General features: G+C 38.7%; 1 protein-coding gene across 23 annotated transcripts in view; it reads right to left on the minus strand.

The window, feature by feature from the left end:
* Nucleotides 1-15,286: 15,286 nt before the first annotated feature.
* Nucleotides 15,287-27,699, minus strand: part of LOC118419842 (calcium uptake protein 3, mitochondrial-like) — a 58,701-nt gene continuing 46,288 nt past the window's right edge. For 3 of the 23 annotated variants that reach the window (XM_035826465.1, XM_035826469.1, XM_035826466.1), the window contains 7 exons: nt 26,944-27,038; nt 26,652-26,691; nt 26,084-26,221; nt 25,503-25,550; nt 24,846-24,954; nt 22,856-23,013; nt 18,490-19,879 (listed from right to left, as the gene is read on the minus strand). In XM_035826465.1, the coding sequence (XP_035682358.1) occupies nt 19,739-19,879; nt 22,856-23,013; nt 24,846-24,954; nt 25,503-25,550; nt 26,084-26,221; nt 26,652-26,691; nt 26,944-27,038 (729 nt within the window). In that variant the 3' untranslated portion in view covers nt 18,490-19,738. The other 20 variants (XM_035826471.1, XM_035826470.1, XM_035826468.1 and 17 more) reach the window with 20 other exon arrangements.

Below are 27,699 nucleotides of genomic sequence, written 5' to 3' on the forward strand. Positions count from 1 at the left end.
ACTATAACATTTTTGTTACCGTCAGACCCGCCGTTACCATGGCAACGGCCGCCAAGACCGCGCCCTATGCTTAAGTATAGGACTTAGTGTGAGCCAATACCCGCTCTACCCCCCACCCTTTTTCCGCCGAAAAAAAGACTAACCCCCAACCCCAATCACTCAGAACGTTAGAATAAGGCCTGGCAAGCTCTTTGTAGAAGAAAAAGTCAACCAGAATATTAGATTTGTTGAGATAATGAGACCAATTAGCGGCCCCACAGATAGCCCTTGTACGGGGCCGACACCTGTGCTAGGCGTCGAAGTGCAAAGTTGGCCATATTTCAGGAACCATTTGGATTTCTGCTCTAAAACTTGGTACGGTTTTATATCTTGACTAGTTTTATTGTTTGAGCGGAAAAAAATCCAAGGTCAAGTTTGCTTATGTGGCATGGAAAAGTGAAAGCGCGGTGGTTCTGTGGCCTTTTCATTACCTTCGCCAAGAAGATTAAACTTTCGATTAAACCATAGTGTTAGGTGAGTCTTTATGTAGGTCAACAGTATAACTGGAGAACTGATTAATGGATCTTCATGATACTTGGTATTTGAGTAGCGGTTGCAAAAACAAAGGTTGAGTTCGAAGATGGTTTACCCGGTATTTTCCGTCGGTACTGCAGAGGGCTGTGTGTGTGTGTGTGTGTGTGTGTGTGTGTGTGTGTGTGTGTGTATGTGTGTCTGTATGTGTGTTTGTGTGTGTATGTGTGAGTGTGAGTTTGCGGAGAGTATAACTTGAGAATCTGAAGATGGTTTTGCTTGATATTTGATGGCTATGTGGAGGTTGGGAAAGTGAAGGACAAGTTCGACAATGGACCTTCAGCGGCAACTTACGGTATTGAATTGGAGGTTAAAAGCTGGAGGTAAAGTTTCCCGCAAGTGGCAAGTTAATAACATTTTGGCATTGGATAGGTCTTGGAAATAAAATTAAATGATGAACACATTTGTGTCTACAGACATCATTCTACATTAAAGTACATACTGTTTATTTGGCGAAGGTATGTGCCCGGGGAACTCTACTTATCATAATGAAATGACGTAACGTCTCTGCAAATACTTAACTAGAATTAGGTTCAATATTGCTGTGATATCCGACCCGCTGGAGGGCTGGGACCGAGGGTGATGCGGAATACACCGTGTTGTATTTTATTTATGTCATCGTCCTGTCAACAGTGCAAACTTTTCTACTGCTGGCAGGATCGTCCTGTCAACAGTGCAAACTTTTCTACTGCTGACAGAATCGTCCTGTCAACAGTGCAAACTTTTCTACTGTTGACAGGACGATCCTGCCAATAGCCTAAGGCATATCGTAAACTGGGCAAACTGTCGTGATACTGCCCAGAAACACGCTACCGAAATATCGTAAACTGGGCAAACTTTTGTGATGCTGCCATGAAACACGGTACCGAAATATCGTAATTCGGACTATTTAACGACAGTTAACGACAGTTTGTCCAACTTACGATATTTCAACTCGCGCGCTACGATACGTATCGTCTTATCATGCCTATCGTCTAAGCTTGCGATGTGACGCTTACGATAGCTATCATATGCATATCATTACGTTACTTTAACGCACGTCGGCAGTTCCTAGGTACAAGATCCCATAAGCATAACAAGATTTTTTTTGTATTCTGAACAAATTGCATCTCAAAGACCAATACCCGTTTCTGCTGTAGACTTCCCCTTCGATAAATGATGTACTCGATAGACAAAATGCTCCAACCTGTTCGATGAATCCGATCGTACATGTTGCCAGGCGATGTAAACGATTTCTCCTCATCTGAGCAGAGCCTGCTTTTCAAATAGCATTGGTTGCGTATGTTGTACTGAAACGACAGGCATGTCGAGTTGGCACAACACGCTTCCGCACAGCCCTGGAGGGTGACATTAGGGGGACTGGATATGTCTGAACCTCCACAATCAGTCCAGGGGACGTGGCGAAACGCTGATAGTCCATGGCCACAAGTTTCTGAAACATATGAATATAACTTTACCTGACGCATCAGTTGGACCGCTAAATATCCTATATAAGCTAACTGGAGGTTAGCTGATTATGACCGAAATTTCTACTCTCCAAGCAGAGGTTCGGCTCCGGACGGCGGACATGAATAAAACAGGACAAAATAGTGCCAGGTACAAGTCACATCAAAGTTGACAGTCGCGGCGTATTTAAGGTCGCACGTAAAATATGTCACGTACCTTATGTCACACGTTCTATTAAATCACAGATGTTATAAGGAAATGATTCGCCAACAGTACACCCGATCCAATATATATGTACTTAAATTAATGTGGCACGATATGGCATCATTTCCGTTTCAAAATATCGTATCTAAAACGTACCTTAAACCAGCGAAAATACGTCTACGATATCCGTATTTTACGTACGAGGGGGGTTCAATAAGTTCTTGGCCTCACCAAGAAATAACAAGCACAACTCAGATTTTCAGGCACAACTTCATAGTATGAAGTCTTTTATCAATATCCTCCAAATTTCAAATCATTGGAGTCATTACTTTCCAGGCATTCGTTTTTCCTAAATTAGAAGGTAAGTGGCGAGAAAAAAGTTGTGTGAATTGTGATCAGACATGTGTGGGTCTAGTTTCCCATGCCATAAATTAACAAAAGACGTTGTCAAAATGGTTGATAATGATTCTCTTCCTATTTCAAGCAAAAAGAATTGGGTTTCTAACTTCCAGCAGCGCAAATTGACCCACACACTCAGGTCAGGTCAATTGTCCACGTTTTTTTTCCTTCTCCCTCACCTAACGTTACTGGGTGTCGCCTGCAAAGTAATGATCACACTAATTTGAATTTTGGTACATATTTATATAAGACTTTATACTTGACATCTATGCTTCGAAATCTGAGCTGTGCTTATTTTTTCTCGGTAAAGTCGGGGACTTATTGATAACCCCACGTACATGTATAAAGTCTTATATAAATGTGTACCAAAATTCAAATTATTGTGATCATCATGTTGCAGGCGACACCCAGTAACGTTAGGTAAGGGATAACGAAAAAAAAAGGTGGACAATTGATCTGCAACCTGAGGTGTGAGGTCAAATTGTCTGATCACACTTCACCCTTCTTTTTCTCCCCACTTACCTTCTAATTTAGAAAAAAACGAATGCCTGGAAAGTAATGGCTCCAATGATTTGTAATTTGGAGGATATTGATAAAAGACTTCATACTATGAAGTTGTGCCTGAAAATCTGAGTTGTGCTTGTTCTTTCTTGGTGAGGCCAAGAACTTATTGAACCCCCCTCGTATACGGTATCGTCTCGGAACAAAAATATTGGTATACCCCATTATACCCAGCAAACTTCACTTTGCTAAGCTATCGTTATAAGACGTACCTTAAATTATCGTCATCAGGTATACCCGTACACCATTTATTAGAGTCTGACCTGTAATCTTGTACACTTCATTTCCCCAATACCCGCCCTCGCCGTCCGCGGCGCAGGTTGTGGAAGGACCGTACTTGTTGTAGGTTTTGAGCCCATCGGCAGACCCGAAACACTGTCCGCCATTCTGTACACCAAACACGGGGAAACCCCTAGAAAGTGCTACCTGGTAACACTTCTCTATGGGGTTTTCTCGTGACTGGTAGTGGTCTCCGTCCAGGCGTGGATCTGTCTCTTCGAGTGTCGGAATGGCGCGGTCTAATGTGTCCGCCCAGCATCCCAGGCTGATGTACTCACGGCTTTCGCTTCCTGTGTGAGGTAGGTAGTAACGTACGTTAATAGCCAAATGGAGTTTTCTACTCTTGTTCTTCTTTCAGGAGGTAGGTGTATTGGTATGGTGGTCTTCGTCGAAATACCGTGTTATGATTTCATGTCTATCAATATGAATTTAATCACACGCTGTGGTCATGATTTTTAAGTGGTAGATAGCCCTCGAGGCAGAGAGTAAGTGCTGTGAGTTTGGGCCCCCTAGCGGCTTTTTTGGAACTGCAGGCGCCGGTTTCCATTCAAACTTTGGAGGAGAATAACTCTACAACGTGTTGACGGATCGTCATGATTTTTGGTATGTAGATAGAATGAGTGATGACTTAAATAATGGGATACTAATTATGCAAATCAACAGCTAATTTGCATAATTAATGAGGAAAATTTATAAATCCACTGCATTCCATGATAGGACTTTCAAACTTGTCACATATGTAGCTGGGAAGGAGAGAAATGTCGATAGATATCAATTATGCAAATGATGACCTCATTTGCATAATTAATGAGAAAATATGAACATGTTGACGGATCATCATGTTTTTTGGTATGTAGGTAGCGTAAGTGAAGACCTACATAATGAGATACCAATTATGCAAATCAACAGCTAATGTGTATAATTAATGAGAATATTTTATAAATTCACTACATTCCATGATAGGACTTTAAAACTTGTCACATATGTAGCTGAGAAAGAGAGAAATGTCACTTCACATTTATCATGCAAATGATGATCTCATTTGCATAATTAATGAGAAAATATGAACGTGTTGACGGATCGTCATGATTTTTGGCATGTAGATAGCCTAAGTGAAGACTTATATAATGTGATACTTAATTTGCATAATTGATTAGGAAAAGCTCATAAATCCACTGCATTCCATTATAGTACTTTCATCAAAGTTGTCACATATGTAACTGAGAAAGAGGGAAGAGAGTAACTCAGTAAGAGTGTATTTAAAGACTTTGAAAGAGAATAAGTCAAGAATGGATCAAAGGATCATCATGATTTTGGTATGCTGATAGCTTAAGTAATGCTTGATACAATTTGATATCAGTTAATTGTAACTTGGGGTCTAATTCTACTAAACAAGCCTGGTTTTTTTGCAATGGTATGTGTTCGTGGAACTCTAGTTTCCTTATAACATCTGTGATTTAATAGAACGTGTGACATAAGGTACGTGACATCTTTTACGTGCGACCTTAAATACGCCGCGACTGTCAACCTTGATGTGACTTGTACCTGACACTATTTTGTCGTGTTTTATTCATGTCCGCCGTCCGGAGCCGAACCTCTGCTTGGCTTTTAAGGTACGTTTTTAGATACGACATTTTGACACGGAGATGATGCCATAGGCAGGTTCTGGACACGCGGGGCCTTGGCACGGTGCGGGATAAAGCACGATTCGGGGCGCAACAAGCAATGTTCCAACGTCCGAATCAGGTATTCGAAGTTTCGACCGCGCCGCTCTGGCGTGCGCAGTGTATGTTCGAAATATTCGATGGAAGCCTGTGTGATACAACTTCGAAGCTTAGGGACGACAGACATAGGAGACTGAGGAAACGTTCGTTGGGCACACCAATACAGAACATTGTACAGCTGTATATACAAATTAGTTACATGAGGAGAGTTCAAGTTGCTTATGTGTACCTAGTGTAGGACAACTAATTTGTCGCCTGAGTGTCATACCTTCGTGAGTTGTTAAAAGTTGTTGCTTTGTAGTCGTCTGAATCTGGTCAAACCCTGTCCTTTCCACAGAATGTGTCAAACCCTGGTGACAAATAATAATACAAGCATGTTTGTATCACTGTAGAGTACAAAACTGCATTTCATTATAGGCTAGGGCGTTTCACAGATCTTTAACATTTCCTTACCTTATCTTTAGTTGCCGACTGTCTTTGCCTGCGGAAACATGCTATGTATTACATGAAGTACATGAAAACAGTGATTCGTTATAGGACAAACAATGTAGGCTAGGGCATTTCAAAAGCCTTTGACTTTTTCTTACGTTAGCTGGCAGCGTCACACCATCAGATGTCTTCCGCGAAAGAAAGGCTGTCATGTTGGCTGGATCCCATGGATCTTCCGTCACGATCATCATGGTCTGTTAAAGATGTAGATATCAAATTATAACTTATTATTATTGAACACATATAGTCTTCTTCGGTACACAACCCTCTTTTATATTCTTCTGAATACCGTACAGCGACTAGTCTGTCGTTGTTATTAGTACAAAATGAACAGTTTCCATCGGCACTGAATGAACTTGTCATGTCAGTGCAAATCGAACTTGATCTATCGTGACGAAACATCTTGTCAAGAAGACAAGTCTGAAGAAGAATTAAAACGGGTCGTGTCCCGAGGAAGACTGCGTTGCTTTTAAGGCCCTTCTCTTTTAAGTCCTGTAACTCTTCAACGACTTATCATATTACCACCAAATTTTTAGAGAATAATGTAGACATTATATCTAACGATTCTAAGAATGTCGACACTATTATGGCGTATTGTGACGTAATTATGACGTCATCATTTTGATTTTATTAGCTGGACCCATGAAAAAAAGGTATTCCCAGAAACCTTCAAGGTATGCTACAAAAATGTAACAGCAAGTGCAGATAACGGAATGATAATGTTTTTACAACTTGTGTTGCAAATAGCAACATGAATGACGTCAAAATGACGGGTGACTTAAGGCATGTGACACGCGTATAGCTATGTTAAACGCTTAAATCCTCATAACTTTTTGTCGCGTAGTCGTATCAAGATGAAACTTCACACAATGCTTGAACTGTTTATAATGTACTAGACACTGGTGGATTTGTATGTGAAATGCTGGAATTTTAGGTTGGAAATACATATTTTGGTTAAAAAAATATCGTTCACTTCATGTGTCCGAGCCTTGGCGAGGACAACACGTTTAGCCTTCACATTCATCAAGATAAGAGCTTACCTCCTTTAGATTAATTTTATCCGCGGCTATTTTGCCTAAAGTGAAGGAATCCTAAAATTTTTAGGCCAAAAAGAGCAAAAAGCTTTCGTTTTTCTAATTTTGTGATGAAAATGAGCTCCAGTGAAAATATTTAAAAACAAAAACAAAATAGCCGTGGACAGTTTCAACAAACAAGTGTTGATACTTCAAAATATACTTAATTTGGCAGCAATCCTGCTGTTTTGACCGAGGCTGAAGCCCATAAATGAGACTATGCGAGATCCGTAGGGCCGTTGTCAATCAAAGCTGTTGTCTTTGTTTTCCCGCCATTTCACATCCCGTGTGTTCGGACGTTCGAACGCGCGGGTTCGGGCGGTACCATTATGCGATTTCCGCGGGGACCTCTTTTCTTAATCGCAGCGGATTATGTCAATATTTGATAAATACTTCATCAATGTCTAATACAGTTAGCATTTAGACGTCGTACCAAAAGTAATTAGTCTACCCCATACATAGTGAGTGCCTGTTTTTACAATGTAACATTACAATATGACATTGGGCCGTTCTGAAAACTTCGCGGCCCTGCAGGTCACCTGCGGTCACGGAGTGGTTCGGAATTCATGTATGATTCCATCACCCTGGTAACCTCCCGGGGCGACGCCCTTTTTCACTCCTCAGCGAGCTCCATTGAATCACAGGCCTTAAGTTACCCGAAGATGATAAGCTAGTTATTATTGATCTGGTCATAAGACTCATATTGTCCGCCATCTCAGATTTTGGCTGATGACGTCACCAAATTAGCATAATTTATGCATATTTGATTATGAAAGATATTCCAGATAACATAAGCTTCTATCAAGGTAAGAAATAGCAGTAATATAGCAAATAAACGTGAAAAATACATTGTTAGAAACAAATTTAGCGATTTTTTTGTCAAAAGTGCCTGTCAACAAACGGTTGCCATGGCAACATGAGAATGAGGATTTTTTTCAAACTTTGTGAAATTGTTTCTAACAATAATTAAGGAAAGCTAAGAAAATTCGGTGGCTTTAGCATAAGCCATTCCAGCATTAAAGTTGGCGCATGCCTCAAAAGCCCCCCCCCCCCACCCGCGTTGAATAGGGATATGGTTAAAATGAGGCAGCTCTTACAAAATAAAGCTACCATTTTCATAACATGAAAACTTTGCGCATCATTAGAAATGGATGTTCTATTTTTTTATTAACAGCTGCATCTTGTTTGACATAAAAACAAAACTGTAGTGGTCTAAAACTGCACGTTCAATACAAGGTTAAGGGAACCAACCGAGGTTTTTACACTTTTGTTTTCCAGTGTAGAACCGGTAGGGATGGCTGGGAATGGTGACACTGGTGGTCGGCTTGATGTAACACTCCGCTCCAGAGAACTGTTGGGTGAGAGTGGATGAGTCTCCTGCACGGTTGTGAGGAATATGACGAGACCAGCTCCTGCACCAATGCCAATGGCGATGATGACGAGTAGCACCACAAAGGAACGGTGGGATGTCACGTTGAAACTTCCCGGAAACACGCAACTGTCTTCAGCATCGTTGTTATCTGTCAGCAGAAAATATTCCATATCTTTATTTCATAACTGTTGTCAAATTACTTTCGCAAGAGCTATATATAAACGCAAAACCTTTTTTTATCATACTTTATGATACTTGTTGTGAGACTGTCATGAAAAAGAGCCACAGTAAACCGAGGGATATTTTATCACGAATCATCACACTTGGGTAGATAAGAAGTCAGCACAAAATTCTTTACTTTTCAGGAAGACAAAGAAATGCCCATAATTTTGTCAAAGTACGTACTATTCATGAGCATTTCAAGAGTACAGTAAACTGTGTCAACAATGGTGTCATAATATTGTAAAATGACGTACAGCATTATCTGTTGACTAATATAAAGCCTGCAATGTATCTAGATACTAATCAAATGGAAAAGCAAACTTATGATTTAAAACACTCTTCTAATTTCTTTGTGGTAAATTTAAACAAACAACAAAACGCACCTCCGTCGTCCTGTCGTAACACACCCGCCGCGTACATCGGGTTCTCCAACAGGCGGGTACCGTTACGGCCCGTCTCATCTGTATCTTCTGCAGTTGGCTGTCCATCGGGTCCACTTTGTGTGGTATTTTCGATGGGTTCTGTAAATATCACATGACAGCAAGTTATAAAATTTCAACAGGAAAATATCATTCCAATCCATTAGAACTTCTTGGTAGTACTTTTCGTTCACGCAAAGATGTGCTGCCCTACCACACACATTCAGCTCTACTTATTCCTTTGTGGTAGAAATTGTAAATGTTACAAGAAGTTGTGCTGTACTGTTCATACTCTCGCCCAAATGAAGTATTTCCAAAATTCTTGCCACATTTTGGTGGGAATTACAACTGGACCTTATATCCCCTTCACACAAGAAGGAATGAGCCAAAATGCTGTCATAAGGAAAATTCTTCTCTATTCCTGGCAATTCGTAGTGTATTCTAGAAATTCTCCCTGCATTCCAGATATTCTTTTGGCCACATTCTGCCAGTATTCGAAGTGGTTTGCCGTTTCGGTTCTCCATCGAATGATATAACGGGGGCCGCCCTAAGATGCCCCCTGCCCTAAGATTTAGCTTTTTTTCTATTAATTTTTTCTTACACATGTTCACTTCCCTTTTTTTTGAAGACATAATTTTCACAATAATGTTGGTAGCGCCGAATCACTGTGATCACCTGTTACTAGGTATTGGTGGCTTGTGTCCATAAATAAACAACCAGTAAAAAAACAGCCACACAACTGTCATACACATAAGAAATAAAGCTTCACAAAACACTACAAATATTGCTCTAACAAATGATTCGTGCAGTCTATTTAAATGAAACTTCACAGAGTGATGTTGAATATGTTCACCAATACGTACACAGATTTTTTTTTGTGATTTTGACGTTGTGGTTTTTCGTAATGATTTTGTGAGTCGGGCCGCCGCATTCAGTGCATTTCGCCCATTTCCCATGAAAACACGACATGGATTGTGAAAGATTAAGCCCTCCTCGCGGGAGACAAGAAGCACACACAATCACAATTCTACTGTCAAAAGAAAGCTACTATATCATAAAATTAGAATTTTTATCTATGTTTGTCTAAATTGGTCACCAGCTTCCAAAAAGAGTAAATTCCAAAAGCGGGACAAGTTAGGGCGCACTGTTTAACGCGGCTCAAAATCGGAATTTATATTCACGATAACGTCCTCGGCGTTTGCCAGTTGTAACGCGGAGGGTGAAGAGTTCATGAACAGTATGAATGCATTCCTTATCCAAGTATGGTCTCTAGATGAATGTGTTAAAAATTCATTGATCAAAACTTGACCACTCTTTGGCAACCAGTGATGGAGCGCCGTGAGTTCGAGTGCGTAAAAAAGGGGGCATCTTAGGGCGGGCCCAGTTAAGAATGTTTCGAATAATGTTGGAATGCTGTTGAATGAGGTCATATTGCAGAAAGAATAGTTAAAATACACTTAGAATACACTTTGAATGCCGTTCGAAATTCTCCAATAAAAATGCACCTCGAAAGTTATGATCACGTCAAAAACTTTCCGAACAGCTTAAAGAACGGGCACAAATATTGGGAATGCAGTGAGACTTTCTAGAATACACTACGAAGTCCCAGGAATAGAAAAGAATTTTCATTCTGACGGCATTCCGGCTGATTCCTCCTCTCGTGTGAAGGTACCTTTCGGAAACTAATGTAGGACACATTCCTCTTTGAATGGAGACAGAAAATGAGAAACAACAATAAACTCAAAGTATATTCTAATGTAAAGAATCAGTTTGGTATAAAAGATAACTATTCAAAAAAAAAAAAAATTGTGACCAGCCCAAGAATAAGTCTTTACCAAACTGAGAATAAATGCACATTTCCTCGAAATGGTTAAATTGTTGTAATGAAATGTAACGTTATATGTGTATTACTAGACTGTAAATTTTGTTATTGATACATTGCCATACATTGTCACCAATGCAATTGTTGCGTAATAAATCAATGATTCATAAAGAAGATTAATAATGTCTGACTGACGTCACTAAAATGTTTCTAATAACATGCATGGCGTGCATGTGAAGATATTATGCGAAATTTTGTTACAATTTACCATCATATATAACATGGCTTTGATATGCATGTAGTTACACATCATGCTTTCTAAACTTTAATAATTAATAATCAAATGAAAACGATTAATGAAGTGAATAGCTAAGAAAAATGTATTTCTAGACACATGAAGTTAATAACGAAAGGCTTCTTAAAATACAGTATTTTTAACTATCTGAATAAGATGAAATTCTTAGTTAATTGTGATGGTTTATTTGATGTGCAGGATAATTATTTATACCCCCTTTCCACTAGGACAACGCTCTCGCCGCGCTCTCTCTGCGACCTAAATTTTGATAGTCGCTCAACGAATTTTATAGAAAAGAAAAGAATCTTTTTACACTTTTTGCATTTTGTTGTCTTCTCAGTCACACTTTAACATTTTGTATGATATACCCAGTAAGAAAGCGATGTAGTCCACTAGTATTGTAGTAACTGAAGTTCTTGCAATATACCGTACATGTGTAGTACACATGTACGGTATATTGCAAGAATTTCAGTTTCAGGCAATAGTGTAGTATTAGAAACTTTTGTTGTATATACATTGTCATACATTGTCACTGATACAATTGTTACACAATAAACCATCTATCTACCTATCTATCTATCTATCTACCTATCATATCTTACTTGGGTCGCAGTGAGAGCACATCGCGATCGCCGTTTAGTGGGCCTTACAAAGAAGCCAGTCATCTTAAGCAGTTTCTCACTACAAAATGTTTAATCCCTATGCAGACAATTACTTAAAAATATTATTTACGACTGTTCGCTGTAAAAAGGGTTTTAGTGATCTTATGCAAAACTTTGCCAATTCATGTTTTTCAAAAGAATCCACCAATTCAATGGACCTTTTGTTCATTGAGTTGTGTTTTTGATAGGTTCTGTAAAAATCAGATGCCAGTAAGTTACAAGAAAAGCAAGTATAAGCAACAGTGAATACTTGCACAGCGCATATGTATTCTACATGTGAATCTTGGGCCGATCCATTCCAACTTACTTTACATCCATTTGCACGATATAACGTTTTTTAAGGGACGAGTCTCAGTCTGTGATATCCTGTTGTATGGCATTGAATAGCATTCATGCACTTCAGTTATATGAAAATGTCCCTTCATTGGAATTCACAGAAGGAACAACGTCTTTCCAATCCATTCTCAATGACTCAAACTGCACTTTTCGTTCACACATTCAGTCCTTAAATTTCTCCACTCATGTTGTGTAAATTGTAAGTTTTATAAGAATGCAACCAACAAAACGTACCTCCGTCGTCCTGTTGTAACACACCCGCTGCGTACATCGGGTTCTCCAACAGGCATGCACCGTTACGGTCCGTCTTGTCTGTATCTTCTGCAGTTGGCTGTCCATCGTGTCCACTTTGCTGACTAGCCTGTCCTGGGTCGTTGGTATCTTCTTCCTCAGCGTACTGGCTCACATTGGCGGGATCGTCATAGGTGCCAGGAGATTGTTCTTCGGTTCCGTTGTACAGAGTCGTACATTCTAAACATATTACAAAGAATGTGCTCTTTGAGGATACATGCAATTACGAGAATGCTGATGTGATGTACATGTGCAAAAGGATACCTTACCAATTTAAAAAAAAAAACGGAAAATGTGAAAAAAGATTTAAATTTACAATAATTTCTTGTAGAGACTGAAAGCTCACAAAAATCCTAGTCTTAAACCGTCAGAATAGAATAAAACAAAATTGCAAATTGGTAAGAGGGGTGAAATTTGGGTATTGATTGGTTACAAACAAGCAATTCTCATCATTGAATGCATTTTTTTGGGGGGGGGGGGGATCCCCTCGATTTAGCTTCAGTAATCTTATGAAAAACTTTTTATTGAAAAAAATTATTCCTCAATTGATATCTCTCCCATTTTTCCCTGAGATTCCTGTTATGGAATGCAATAGATTTGTAATATTTCCTAACTATCTATGCAAATTACTTAATGATTTGCAAACTTACCAAGGGAATCAACTTTTTTCTGCACCATGAGCTATCTACCACTAAAGATATTATCATAGCATGTCTAGAACACGAGATATCAAATCTGGAAGCAATACAGTGCCATAAGGTAACCCATCTCTAGTTATTCCAAGGCCTACCTATATTGCAAATATCAAGAAACATTGAGACCCACGCAGGCATTCTAGAGCTAGTTATCGTGTTCACCCATACAAAACGTCTTGGAAAAGGTAAAAAAATTGTTTGAACCGTTCGACTCAACACACACACACACACACACACACACACACACACACACACACACACAGACACACAGACACACACACACACATACACACACACACATTGTTTGCGAAGGTAATGACAATGTGTTACCTTTTATTTTCGCCTTCCGTAAAGCACCTTGCCTCGCAGGGACCTGGCTGTACGTGACATTGTTCGGTTCTCTCCTCAGGGTACCGGTTTGTCGGGGAACATTGCTGTTCGGATCTTCACAGTTCTCATCGACCTCGATTTTTCCATCTGTTGTGATATATATTCAATAAAAATATTTATCTGAAAGTTTATGATTTTTATCGGGGTACAAATTTGACCAATGCTTTACTAGTTGATCATGTTGATCCGATAAGATCGATGACCATCAAAGACTTGACAAATTTACAGTAGGTGACCATTTGTGACCAAAGGTTTTGCCCATTTTGTCCAAAGCAAATTGAAAATGAATTTCATTTCGCCATGGAATGTCCTATGTATGATATGTTACGCAGTATGTTTTTTAAAACATTCTTATGTTTGAATACTACAGATTTCATATTCTAGATACCAGAAGTAGATTTAGCTATATCTTTAGATCCGACAGATACCCATAATGCTATGATAGGTAAATACATAAAAGATTGCTTTGTGATTAGAAAAGGTAGTGACACGTTTAGCCCCACTTGATTGTTTAAAGGTTTTTCCTTGTTATTCTGTATCATTCAATTAGTAGAATCATATTATTCTATACTGTTTAATCAGTAGAATTGTAATTTGTAAGATATATTCTGTATTCTTTTTTTTTGCAGTTTTTCTTGGCCATACAAAAGTGACTGTACTTTCTCGACGGTCGTGTCAATAAAGCTTGTAATGTGAAGGTCACCATCTTGCAGAATTGCTACGGAGTCTCTTGCTGTTGTCGTCATTCAAATTGTTTTTTTCACCTACCTGTATCCAGATCTTGGTGTGAAGGTGGTAGCACCTTAGAATCCGGTAAGGCGGGGAGGGGCCTTCCTTTCATGCTTGTCATCGGTAAAGCAGGGAGGGGCCGTCCCCTCATGCTTGTTCTCTTCATCGTCTTTCAAGCAAAGAGCTCACTTTGTCCAAGAGTGGGCACTCCGCCCAGAATTCCAAATGTCTGACAAACCGACAATAGAAGACGTTTTGAAACGCCCTGTAACGAAATGTTTGTCCGATAAAAAGTGATAGAATTGGCCACAAGCTGAAAATGCGAAATGCTTGTCTGAAACTGACGACGGTTTGAAAGAATTGCAGGCCCAGGATCGACGACGTACCTAGACTAATGAGGCAAGATCTCATTAATTATTCATGAGTTTCAATAGGTTCTACATGTAAGAAATCATCATAAAAGCAAAATTGCTCTTTTAACCAGCGTGAAGGTATGAATTGCAGCTAGCTAGTTTCTTTCAAATACACAACACACTATCAACATTATGTTACATCAGCTTGAATTGTCTTCAAAAGACCTCAGTTTTACGTAAATTTGAAATCGATAATAATAACAACATCAATCCTGGTAATTTCAGCTCAGGGTACGACTGCTTATAACACGACTGAGAAAAAACATAAAGTTCTGCCGACAACGTAATCTCTAGATTTTCAGAAAAACAGCTTTTTTAGCCGTTGGTTCAAAGTGGAGTGATCAAACAGTTGATGTGTGGCAATCAAAGCTCTTTATTTCGACTCAACTGTTACAACTGACCGCCACGCATCATTTCAAAGAATAGAATGTCTACACTGCCTGTCTGGCTCTGAGTAGCACCGCGTCTGATCGGTAGTTTGTAGCTGGAGAAATGCATTTTCTTTCGAGCAATTTAGTCTGGGGGTAATTTAGTCATACAAAGCTCCCACAAGAAGTTATTACCAAAAGGTCCTTCAGTAAGTCACAGAAAAGTAAGAAGCTTCTTGGCCAGCAAGCACAGTCTTCCAGCATGTAATCACCTTAGGCCACGTTGATTTGATTATATGGATGACATCCGCGCAAGAAAAAAAATCTATTGTTGATTGGGGGAGGTACCAGTACAGAAAATTCAGGTCCAGAGGATCATGGCATACCATACTATGTGTGTTTAGTCCTTCAGATGTTACTTTCAAAAAAAATTTCAAGAACTAATTGAACTACAACTCTATTATCCCATCTAAATAAACACAATGCTGCCAATCGTGTACACATGAAAAGATGCACACGAACGAAAATTGTTTCAACGAGTGTCTTTAATCGAATTTCATCCTTCTAAGCGTTGATGGACAAAGACAGCACGCCCACAAAACAATAAATAAAATCCACATTTGTACACAAAATGCAAAACAAATAGACCATACAATGAATAATTTGCCCAATATAGACCCCCTTTCAAACAGTATACAAACAAAATCATAAAATGTTATGTCAACCTTGTAAAATCTAATCATCTTTCGCCATCCAAATGTTGTGAATAACAGACTGTTTAAACATCATCAGAAAGTATTTTATGAAACCTAGTGACTAACCTTATAATGGTTGAATAACAATAATGGTTGCTTCTTATGAAAAAAAAGACAATGACGATAACTCTCTTGTCTTTGGCATGCAATTTAAATACAATTAATTTTGAAGTTGAACAAGTTCAATTACTAAATTAATCTCAATCTACAGGTGCATTGACCACATTAAGATATTTAAATCAATAGCCTAATATTAATATTTGTAATATTGATATTGTTAAATCACACACTTGTATCTTCCCTTGAGATTTTCACCCATGCATAAGAAGAAAGCGGCACATTCAAACTATGGTACAAGTACCCGTTGTGATCCGATCTCATATCATAACTCAAACCACCTCTATTCCAAATTATTTGCAAGTCAAATATCAAACTTTCCAACCAAAAGAACAGAAGTCCAACTTATTTTCTATATACAAAGCCTCTGTCTTAGCAAGTAGCTTGGTCTAAGCTTCATAACATTCCATTATAAAAGTTTGCTGAAGATTGTCAGATGTCAGAATATTTAAATTCCAGATTATACTGTGCGACATATCATGCCGCATTTTGCATTGATTTCACAATATTTCTAATCAATATAATATAATATAATACAATGTAATTATTGCTTCCTGGTTTCAATCATACCTAATGGCACAAACAGTAAGTTTTTGGAGCATGGAGCTTTTAATACACTAGAGGGAAAAGTCTATACCATGAAAGGCTGAAAAGTTTTCTTGGATAGAATGGTAAAACTACAATCTAGCTACTACCAACTGGTACTATCTACTATAGCAGGGCTGATAATAATCATGTTCAGCATAATGTTCATCTAAGGTAAATGGTGTTTTGTAATATTTCTCTAAAATGTTAATTGTTAGTCATGGTATGTGCAGATGTCAGTTGACAATGTATTAGACATACCAGTGCCGTGCACTACATGAAACATTATGACACAAGTTCTATTTTGATGTACAATACATTCAAGCCATTAGACCTTAAAGCAACAATATTTTGCATATATCTATATACTCAGCTGTTGTTAAAACGTATTGCTAGCTGCGTTATATCTAGATATCAACTCTTACCTTTCTTTTTTAATATATATAAGGGTAAGTATTCAAGTATTGAATGGATTTAATTGGTAACTCTTAGCTTCACAAATCCATTCAGTACTTTAACACTGATCCTTATTTTAGCATGCTACCAAAAAGACAACTCTTGTGACAGCTCAATGTAGATTAGTAAGTTATACTTTTGAATTAGTATGTTTTTTAAGTAAGTTACATGTAGAAGAACTGTTGTTTACGCATGTTAGTAGTAGCCAACTTGTTGTTACAATTCTTGTGAAGTTAATGCCTGCCTATAATAAACTCCACCTACTGGCTGTCATTAGTTCAGACTGTGTTATTATTTAAGTAATAAATGACAGGATTCATACAACTCTGAACATTGACATTCAAGATGGACATCTATAGACTTTATAATGGCATCAAAACACAGTCATGTGAACACTCATGTGCCATTTGGCAAAGATCTTGTGGCAATTGGCAAGGAACAATTAACTTGGTGAAATGGCCAATTGAGTGGACAATTTGTCTTGCCTCCGGTAGGTCGTGAGTTCAATCCCGGCCGAGACCAAAGACTTTAAAAATGGTACATGTTGCTTTCTCTGCTTAGCAATCAGCATTTGGGATAGAGCAGGGTAGATGAACACACACACCACTACCATTGAGCTGCTCCCCTGCTGTAGGGATTGCAGAAAGTTAATGTGTGGCCAGAGGGCTATTGAAACAGACATGGGTGCCACTCTGTATGCCATCTGGTGTGAGGACTTTAAATTTTACCCAGCCTTTTTCTCAGAGTGGTCTTGAAATTTTAACTACATCTACTACAATTTGATCGCAGTCCCAAGAGTGTGTATGAATCCTGTCACAGATCTATAGGTGACTACTAGTGAGGACTATTACTGCAGCAGTTCTGTGCAGGTGACTCTGAGGTGACTACTGGTGTAGTGCAGCCTGTCTCATCTCATGCACAACACACGCCTTGTAGCCATCCCAACCCTCATGCTTGATCAGGTGACTCTGCAATACCAAATGCACAAACACGTTATACACTCGTCTGGAAGCTTAAACTTTCAGTTACTACCACCATGATAACGTCCTTGTTACACAGTCAATGAATTTTGGCTGTATTTCGTGATTGCCAGAAATTTCCTGTATTTAAATATCAGAGACTCGAGCGTATTTCCCATCTGAAAATCTACACCATAACAATAGACAGGGCTGAGACTTGCGAACATCAGCTGATCTTCAAATGATCAAGAAAGCACCAGGTGTATACATGTACGAGGGGCATTCAATAAGTAATGTCCCTGACCCATTTCCCATAGCAGGAGATTAATGAAACTTGGCACAGTTATTAGTCTTTCTCTTCATAGGAACCACCCAGAGTTTTGCATTTCTCCCATCATTTGATGTAGCTCTGGACACCGTTCTTGTAGGACATCCCAGGTTGGTCCTCCGACAGATGCCTCATCAATGGCAGAAGAGGAACGACCCGGTCTGGGAGCTGTTTCCACAGACTTACTTCCGACCTTGTTTGAATTCAGGATGCCAGCGTTTTACAAGGTCATATGATGGGGCATCATCACCATAAGTTTTTTTCATTTCATCAAAAGTCCCCTTTGGTGTGCGTCCTTTCAAATTCAAAAACCGGATCACTGCGCGACACTCAACTTGCTCCATTTCACACCTGGTCCATTTCACACCTGACTCAGTTCAAACACCAGTAAATCAGTAACCACAATTAGTTCAGAGCTTTTTTTGCAACATAACCCATAGAGATATGACTCATTACACATGCAAAGTTTCATCTAGATCAGACAACTGGAAGTGGGTCAGGGGCATTACTTATTGAATGCCCCTCGTAACTGTCATCTAGAGCTGCTCTCAAACTTGTTGGATGATTCATTTTCTTTACGTGTGACAGGGACATTATCATTTTTATTGGGTAAACATTTATCTCTTGGATCTCTGTGAAGATAAATGTGACCGTATTATTAGCAAATAGAGCAAATGTTATGTTTGAAGCAGTACCTGTAATAAAAGACAACATTGTTACATTGGGCAACCCTATCCAACACACCACAAGTCTTGTGAGTTCAAAATCATTTGAGTTGTTAGCATATTCTACAAGCCAGTATAATTTGCAGACCTTCACCAACCCTGTTACATTATAGTAAAGTAAACAGTTACATGTAGTACACAGTAAGTTGATAGATCTTGCAGTGAGCAAATTAGAGTTTGTTCATAATTGTGTTTGAGTCAAAAACAGAGCTTCTCTTTTCATCCATCAAAGTCACTGAACATTCCTTCTTCATACATTCTACAACTTCAACTAACTCCTTTACAGTCAGATCCTTTAAGCCTTATCTTTTTCTGTCGGCTCCTCTCTCCACTTACATTACCAATAAACTTCAAGTTTCCATCTGCAGTGGTTCTTTTCCATGTGAAAGTCTACAAGCCTTAGGGCTACATTTAGTACAAGACTGTACAAGACTGAAATGCCTGCTTCCATATCATAAAATTTTGCAAAGTTTGATACATTGACTGAGAAGTCGGTGACAAGTAAAACAAGTATAAAATGTAAATAATGAAAATGTAGTGCTGATTATCTTCTAAGAAAATTTCATTTGCATACACAGCATTTAGGCAATGTAACATTCAAGGCCTTGTCTCTCACTGGACTGCAGCAAATTGGCAGTGACGCTGCACCTTAATGCAGTATGTATTCTGAGACTATGAGTTAAATGTACATATTAACAAAATTCACAAAGCGTAAAAATTGATTGATTCTTATCTACTGAAATTCATTTTGCATTGCATAAAATCTCTCTGTGACAGTGATGACCAACATTCCCCAACTTCAGTAAGAAGCTTAAATAATTTCTTCACAACTGACCTATGATTGTAAGGCACACACATAAGTGATGAAATTACGGTAAGAATACAACACCTAGTAACCTAATCAATAATGGTGATAATGATAACAATGATGATAAAACCGTCTATAATTATATTAAAGAGTCAGTCAAATGATGTACTGATGATAGACTATCAAAGTTGGAGATAAACTCCTTGCAATTGCAAGGCTTGTAGCATAAGAAAACTTTAAGGTAAATTATGAGAAATATCCTCCACTGCTTCTGCGAGACTGCTGATCGTACTGCCAAAACCTCATCAGTGGGTTTCTCTTCACCTTCCTCTTTATGCAGGAGGCAAAACTTAACCAGTCATCCGCATGTTCGTACTCTTCTGCTGGCTGGGATGGTGAGAAGTTACACCAAGAACACGTAAGAACAACGAAGAATGGAGATAGAATTCCCTGCAATTCGTAGCCGTCATTAAGATGTTTGATTGAAACTTTTTTTTTTTTTGTTCCTGGTTCTGTATACGTGCAGGAAGAACCAAAATGTCAGAAAGATCTATAGGACAAAGTTTTATAAAAAAAAATCAACAACCTAAACAGAAAACCTGAATATGCAAGCTCAATGAATCTATAAACTCTAAGTAAGTCTTTGAATCATACTGATAGACTGAATATAGTCAAAGTGAAAAAAGGACAACTTTGAATATCAAACAACAATTTCAACTGAGTTACTAAACTCTAAAGAGAAAGAGGTGGCACTACTCTCCAAGCAGGGGTGAAGAAGATTGCGACCTGTTTTTCTGTTCACGCTCCAAACCAGATCGTGAACAGAAAATAGGACATGAAGATAGAAACGTCAGTCTCCCCTACCAACTTCTGCTTGGAGACTATAACCACTCCACTGTTACAATAAAATGCAGGTAGCAATGCAAGAAAAAAGCACAAGAAGGCTCTACAAAGTACAGGTAAGCGCAAAGAAGCAAAACAGGTAGTACATTATACATGACTGTACAAGTCATGTATATGTTAGTTATGAGCCGTCAACGCAAACATAACAAAAGACAAGGAATGGTCAAGAGAATGGTAAAGATTCTCTTGACCATAATGACGGGTTAGTTTGATGATTAATGCATGGCAAACAAAACAAAGCATGGGGCAAGCTTTCTGGACACCTGTTACTCAATTTTTACATTCAATGATTGTAGTCTGACTCAGAGTCTGTAGAAATTTCACTTTGATCAGAATTCACACTAGTTTAGCTCAGTCAAAAGGCAGGAATTGGAGAGTCTGTGATTCTTAACAGAGTGCAATTACATTTGAAAAACGAGTCAAACAACAGAGTTAAATATAGTTTTCCTACATATATAAACAATGGTTACCTTAATATTTTCCTGCTTATAATACATTCAGTGTGACAGCAAAGAAAACTGTCAAAATATTAGAATATGTGCACAATATATAAGAAAACTATTAATAATAGTATGATATGTTCAACTGATGAATTAGACTGATGAAAGTTTGATGTTAAGCAGGGTGTCCAGAAAGCCTGACCCATAACTAAGGCAGAAATGCTTACTGACGTGGATAGGGTTGGACATGGTAGGAGCGAGGTGCAACACTTAAGCTGTAATCACATCTTTAAGACAAGTCTTGTAGCCTTCCCAGCCGTGGTAAGATTCACTCTCAGCCTTTTTCTTCTGCACACATGTAAGGACAGGAAGTACAGAATTATGTTACCATTGATATTATAGCTGCAGGGAGAACTCAACTTGTGAAAGATATGTCTAACAGGGTTATTGTTTGTACAATACATTTTCATGAAACACTGTCAAAAATGATTTAATTATAATCTGAATATAAAAAGTTTCCCAGTGTTTCAAAGTACCATGCTCTAATTCAATTACTAATTGAATTAGAGCATGGTACTTTGAAACACTGGGAAATGAGTTATTCTTCCTGTGAATGTATAAAATATATCATTTCTAGTAAATGTTTCAAACTAATCTGGCCAAAGTGATTGCCATGATATCTGAATCTTTTATTATAATAAATCTTTTATTATAATAAGCCAATCGGTGTTGCTTTGAATGGTGAGTATACAATGGATGCATTTTGAAAGCTTTATAGCTGCAGCATATCAAGAACAACACAAAATGATGTTCTAATGGCCACAGCTTATGAGTTAAAAAGTAACTCAAACGCACATCTATCTGGAAAGAGCAGAAGACCAGAATGAAAACAGTGACTATTAATCTTGACATAAAAGTTCACTACACCTAAAAATGATCTATCAAGAGATGAAAGTGGGTACCATACATGCACTGCTCTGCATGGTTTTTGCTGTTTTTTCTAAAAGATTTTTTCAACACAGTATATGGTGTCATACACCATAGTACATTCTATTAGTCTCATACATACAAAATCAATCTGAAAAAAAAAAAAAACTCTATTTGTAAGTAGATGTGCATTTGATGATTACATGCCTTGTCAGACACATCTTCCCAAGAAAGCAAGGTCACAAATAAAGCAACTGAACCTTTACATGAATTATTTGTGTTCAATGAACATATTATACAAGGCAGTGCTTATAGGCGAAGGAGGACAATTTAGTGCCAGCACTCAGAAACAGAGATGCTTGCCTAAGAGCTCGAGGGAACATGGCATCACTTTTACATACTACGAAAAAGCATTAATATTATTGGAATGAAACAACAACATTTTATAGCATGATGGCACACACATACAATAAGCTCACACATGTGTCAATGGATCTAAGCCACAGACATTGGTGTGATTTGCAAGATTCAATGGCAATGTCAATCAGTGGCTAGCACGATAATATTGAGCCAGCAATTACTAATGGTAATTCATGGTCATGCATGTGTAATATGAAATTCAACTGTCTCCTACAGAAAATGATGTGACATATAGTTCCTTGTTTGGGGTTGGTTCTGTCACAACCTACATTCTGTAGACTAAAAATTCTATGACTTGAAGACTTGTACAACAGTCTGCAACAAATGTATTTCATCTGTGACGGCAATCAACATTAATGTTGCAATTTTAAACTTAACATCCGGACACAAAATAGTGTGCTTACCAACGGGGGCGAATATCAACTGCCAAGCACCTTTGACCCTTTGCTGATGTCACACTTCCAATCTGAATGTGTGACATTGGCTTTGGGTCATTACAACATAAGGATCAGAGGACTGATCAAAATCATGTTGGTAAGTGCTTTTTTTTCTGTGTACAGATGTAATTTAGTTAAAAAATTGCAACATAAGTCTGCAACGAATGTTACTGACTACCTTATGTCAGTTCCCTATCCATCTGTAATTCCCAACAGCAAGTTTTTGCTGAACTCACCCTAAATCCCCGGTGGATGCGGTCCTTCATCACACTGATGAACTCCTTGTGGCTCAGCTTTCCGTCTCCGTCCTCGTCAAAGATCTGGAACACGGTGTTGATGACGTGGGGCGCCAGGTCGATCCCTGTCGACACCTTCACAGCTCTCTTAAACTCAGCTGGAAACCAGTAACGTTACATGTTACAGGTCAATCCCTGTCGACACCTTCACAGCTCTCTTAAACTCAGCTGGAAACCAGTAACGTTACATGTTACAGGCTACAAGTCGATCCCTGTCGACACCTTCACAGCTCTCTTAAACTCAGCTGGAAACCAGTAACGTTACATGTTACAGGTTATAGGTCGATCCCTGTCGACACCTTCACAGCTCTCTTAAACTCAGCTGGAAACCAGTAACGTTAGATGTTACAGGTCAATCCCTGTCGACACCTTCACAGCTCTCTTAAACTCAGCTGGAAACCTGTAACGTTACATGTTACAGGTCAATCCCTGTCGACACCTTCACAGCTCTCTTAAACTCAGCTGGAAACCTGTAACATTACATGTTACATGTTACAGGTCAATCCCTGTCGACACCTTCACAGCTCTCTTAAACTCAGCTGGAAACCAGTAACGTTACATGTTACAGTTACAGGTCAATCCCTGTCGACACCTTCAACGCTCTCTTAAACTCAGCTGGAAACCAGTAACGTTACATGTTACAGGTCGATCCCCGTAGACACCTTCACAGCTCTCTTAAACTCAGCTGGAAACCAGTAACGTTACATGTTACAAGTCAATCCCTGTCGACACCTTCACCGCTCTCTTAAACTCAGCTGGAAACCAGTAACGTTACATGTTACAGTTACAGGTCAATCCCTGTCGACACCTTCACAGCTCTCTTAAACTCAGCTGGAAACCAGTAACGTTACATGTTACATGTTACAGGTCAATCCCTGTCGACACCTTCACAGCTCTCTTAAACTCAGCTGGAAACCAGTAACATTACATGTTACATGTTACAGGTCTGTCCCTGTCGACACCTGCTCTCTTAAACTCAGCTGGAAACCAGTAACGTTACATGTTACATTTACAGGTCAATCCCTGTCGACACCTTCACTGCTCTCTTAAACTCAGCTGGAAACCAGTAACGTTACATGTTACAGGTCAATCCCTGTCGACACCTTCACAGCTCTCTTAAACTCAGCTGGAAACCAGTAATGTTACATGTTACATGTTACAGGTCAATCCCTGTCGACACCTTCACTGCTCTCTTAAACTCAGCTGGAAACCAGTAATGTTATATGTTACATGTTACAGGTCAATCCCTGTAGACACCTTCACTGCTCTCTTAAACTCAGCTGGAAACTAGTAACGTTACATGTTACATGTTACAGGTCAATCCCTGTTGACACCTTCAACGCTCTCTTAAACTCAGCTGGAAACCAGTAACGTTACATGTTACAGGTCAATCCCTGTCGACACCTTTACAGCTCTCTTAAACTCAGCTGGAAACCAGTAATGTTACATGTTACATGTTACAGGTCAATCCCTGTCGACACCTTCACAGCTCTCTTAAACTCAGCTGGAAACCAGTAACGTAACATCATCAAAAAGCCATCCTACTCAAAATCCAAACAACTATCTTGTCCTATGTAAGATAGGTTATATAATAGATTACTGTAATAAGAGATAATAAAAGATATACAATGTAGCTATAGATGAATTGATTGCAAAGATGTAGCTTGTTAATTTTATGTGAATTTGATGCTGTTTTGTAACGTTTTTTCTGGAGATTGCACTTTTTTGACAGATACCTGCTGGAAAGGCACATGATTGTAATGCATGTCAGGTGAGGGTCACAGCCAGAATCAAACTCAAGGCTTCTAGTTTCAGTGGCAGGGCCACAAACCTCTGTACTACTCATGCTATCGAACACTACTGAACAATAATTATATATTCTTAGTATCGTCAGAATAGTCTGGCAGATAAAGACACTATGAAAACATACCTTGCTCCACGGGCTGGTTGGCAAATGTATACATTTGCATGGCGATGGCAAAGTCATCCAGATTGTTCAGGAACTGGAAAAAGGGCTTGAACTGGTCAAAGGTGATGCCCTGCAGCATGGAGTGGAAAGAAAGGTCACGTGTCAGTCATTCCAAACTCATTTACACTAGCCTGAGTGTATTGACTGGGATTAACTTGCCATTAGTCCCATCCTCTGTAGTGACTGCTGGCTCAATCTTTTGCATGTTAACCACGGAAAAAGCGAAAGGATTGAGCCAGCAGTCACTACGGAGGATGGTACTAAGGCTAGGCTGTAACTGTGCAGATTTCACACTTAACCAACAAGCGATGCACCAAGCTTACTATAACCTTCTCCTTACTGCCTAACACCATAACCAATACAAATTTGGTGCAAAACAGCTACGCAGGCTAAATGTTATAAGAAGAAATGGTAACTGCACCTACATTTTGTATTTCTACTGCAAAGCAATGAGTATTACCAAACGAAAATAATGTGGCAAAGCATGATTAAAAAAGGAAAAAGAAAACATTTTGCATATGTCCACCAGAATCTGCAACCTAAACCCAAGCTTTTGCATGGTCCCGCAATATACCTGCATGATACACCTCACCTCACTCAAGGTTACAAAATTATCACCCTTTGTTTCTTTTCATGTTTTCCTTCTGCTGTTGTTCCAGCATCTGACTAAAGTATGTTTAATATACATGGTTGTAATGTATGTAATATACATAAATGGAAAAAACTTCATGGCAAAGTCTTGAATACAACTTACAAGTCATCACAAAAATTTAATCAGAACAATTTTTTACAAAACGTTCAACATGTAGTTACTGTTTAGTAATCATTTATCATCTTAAAATTTTCAAATTTCAAATTCAATCCCAGGATCACTGACAAGCAAAACCTATGTACCTATGTATACTTATTTCTACCACTCTGCAATTCTGTGAAATGAACCAATCCTGAATGTCATTATCACAATTAACAGCTCGACCAATGATAGCATGGCAATGACTCGGAGTTCACCAAATGACAAAGTGGACTGAGCTATGGGATCAGTCAATATAAGTTGAACTTTGTGCGATTGAAAAGGGACAGTGCATTGATTTATATTTAATTGACAGTCACTGACCTTCCTTTGCCTATAAAATATATTATATTCATTTGATGGAAAGTAATTGAATTTTTTTAGAGTTTTAAGTGTTATCTGCACAAACCTTCTCTTCTGGGATGCGGTCCTTGAGTCGCTCGATGATGGCGTCATGTGCAGCGTCGGGAAGATGTGTGTAACGCAGCAGGATCTGGGCAAACTCGATCTCCGAGATGGTCGGCATTCCGCGGGCAAACTCCAGGAAGTACACGGGGTTAAGGAGAGGGATAGATATTTTTCCACCTATCGAACTCTACAATTTACAAAGGAGGATTCAAAGACCTTTAACAGGCAAGGAACCGACTATACAGTTTAGTACCTCCATTTTTCTTGGAGGTAATGACATCAGGTTATTTTCATCATCAAGCACATTATGTAGCACAAGATTTTGTCATTGGGTATCAAATTATATTGTATAAACCCACCAATACCATGATTTGCACATTCTAATATATATTCAGAAGACTCATAAAGAAACTTTAGAACACGTGTGCATGTACCACTCTTAGGATGAATGTTCATCTAATCAACACAAACCCAGAGCAACTATGTTTTAGATGTTAAGATGATTAATCTTTAAATTAGTACATGACTGTATATTCCTCCTGAGTACGGTGTTGTCTAATAAAGGATATCTCCAGCTCTAGAATCTCAGTCTGCAGATTGTCCATGAACCTGTGGGTACAGAAGGATGAGGAGACAATTTAACAATAATTATAACTTTTCTCGGTAATATTCTCTATGATCATTAGATACAACAAATTATCTTTTTATAATCAATGATGGCATCAAATTTAGAGTCTGTAGACCCGGTCTATGTTATGATCCATAAAATTAGTTGCAGTGACCTGATAGATTTTCTATATTGTGACTGGAGTAAAAGGATTTAGTAACTTATAGCATCACAGAACTTAAAGCACTTCTTACTTGTAAAAGTCTTGGAAATTGAGGTCGTCCTTTCCCTTCACACCAAACAGGTGCACCAGGAGTGTGGTGTCCTGCACATTTCCGTCCGCCAGCAGCTGGGGGAGGGGGGCAATGCAAACTGTCAGAAACACCTCTCTAACAAGTCAACATGGCACTGTACACAGTATTTGGGATGATCTATGTGTAAGTCTTGTTTCTTATATCTGTATATTCACCCCTACAAGCACCAAGCACCAAGCACCAAGTTTTTCTGTGAACTATGGATCACAATGAGAAGAGAACTATAAAATGTTACATTCAAGACTTTTTAATCTGTTAGGCTAGTCATAATACTAAACGGTTTCAGTTACTTGAAATCTATGATGTCATAACCATACAAGGTTCATCCATTGTTTTCTAAATGACTGTTTTAATGCTGTGTACAGATGTTGACTGATTTTTCAATCTTTGTGTAGGCTTAACTTGAATAGTATCTTTAAGGTTGTTTCTAGTGTATGTCCTAACACACAATGGCAAATATTATTCAATTTTGATAGCTCCTTGTAACCCTTAAGTAAATAGCATGTCTTTGAATTACTTTACTGTTGCCAACTGATCTACCCCAAGATCTCTCTAACTGGATAGGAGATGAGGAGGTCTGAAAATAAGTATGATTTAGCATTTGAGGGAATAGCAATTTGGCATTGCACAGTATACAGGTAGCAAATATACAGGAGTGGCATAATACATTCTCTTAAACTGAGAGTGCATAGGACA

This window comes from Branchiostoma floridae, chromosome 7 (assembly GCF_000003815.2).
Source record: "Branchiostoma floridae strain S238N-H82 chromosome 7, Bfl_VNyyK, whole genome shotgun sequence".
Taxonomy (NCBI): domain Eukaryota; kingdom Metazoa; phylum Chordata; class Leptocardii; order Amphioxiformes; family Branchiostomatidae; genus Branchiostoma; species Branchiostoma floridae.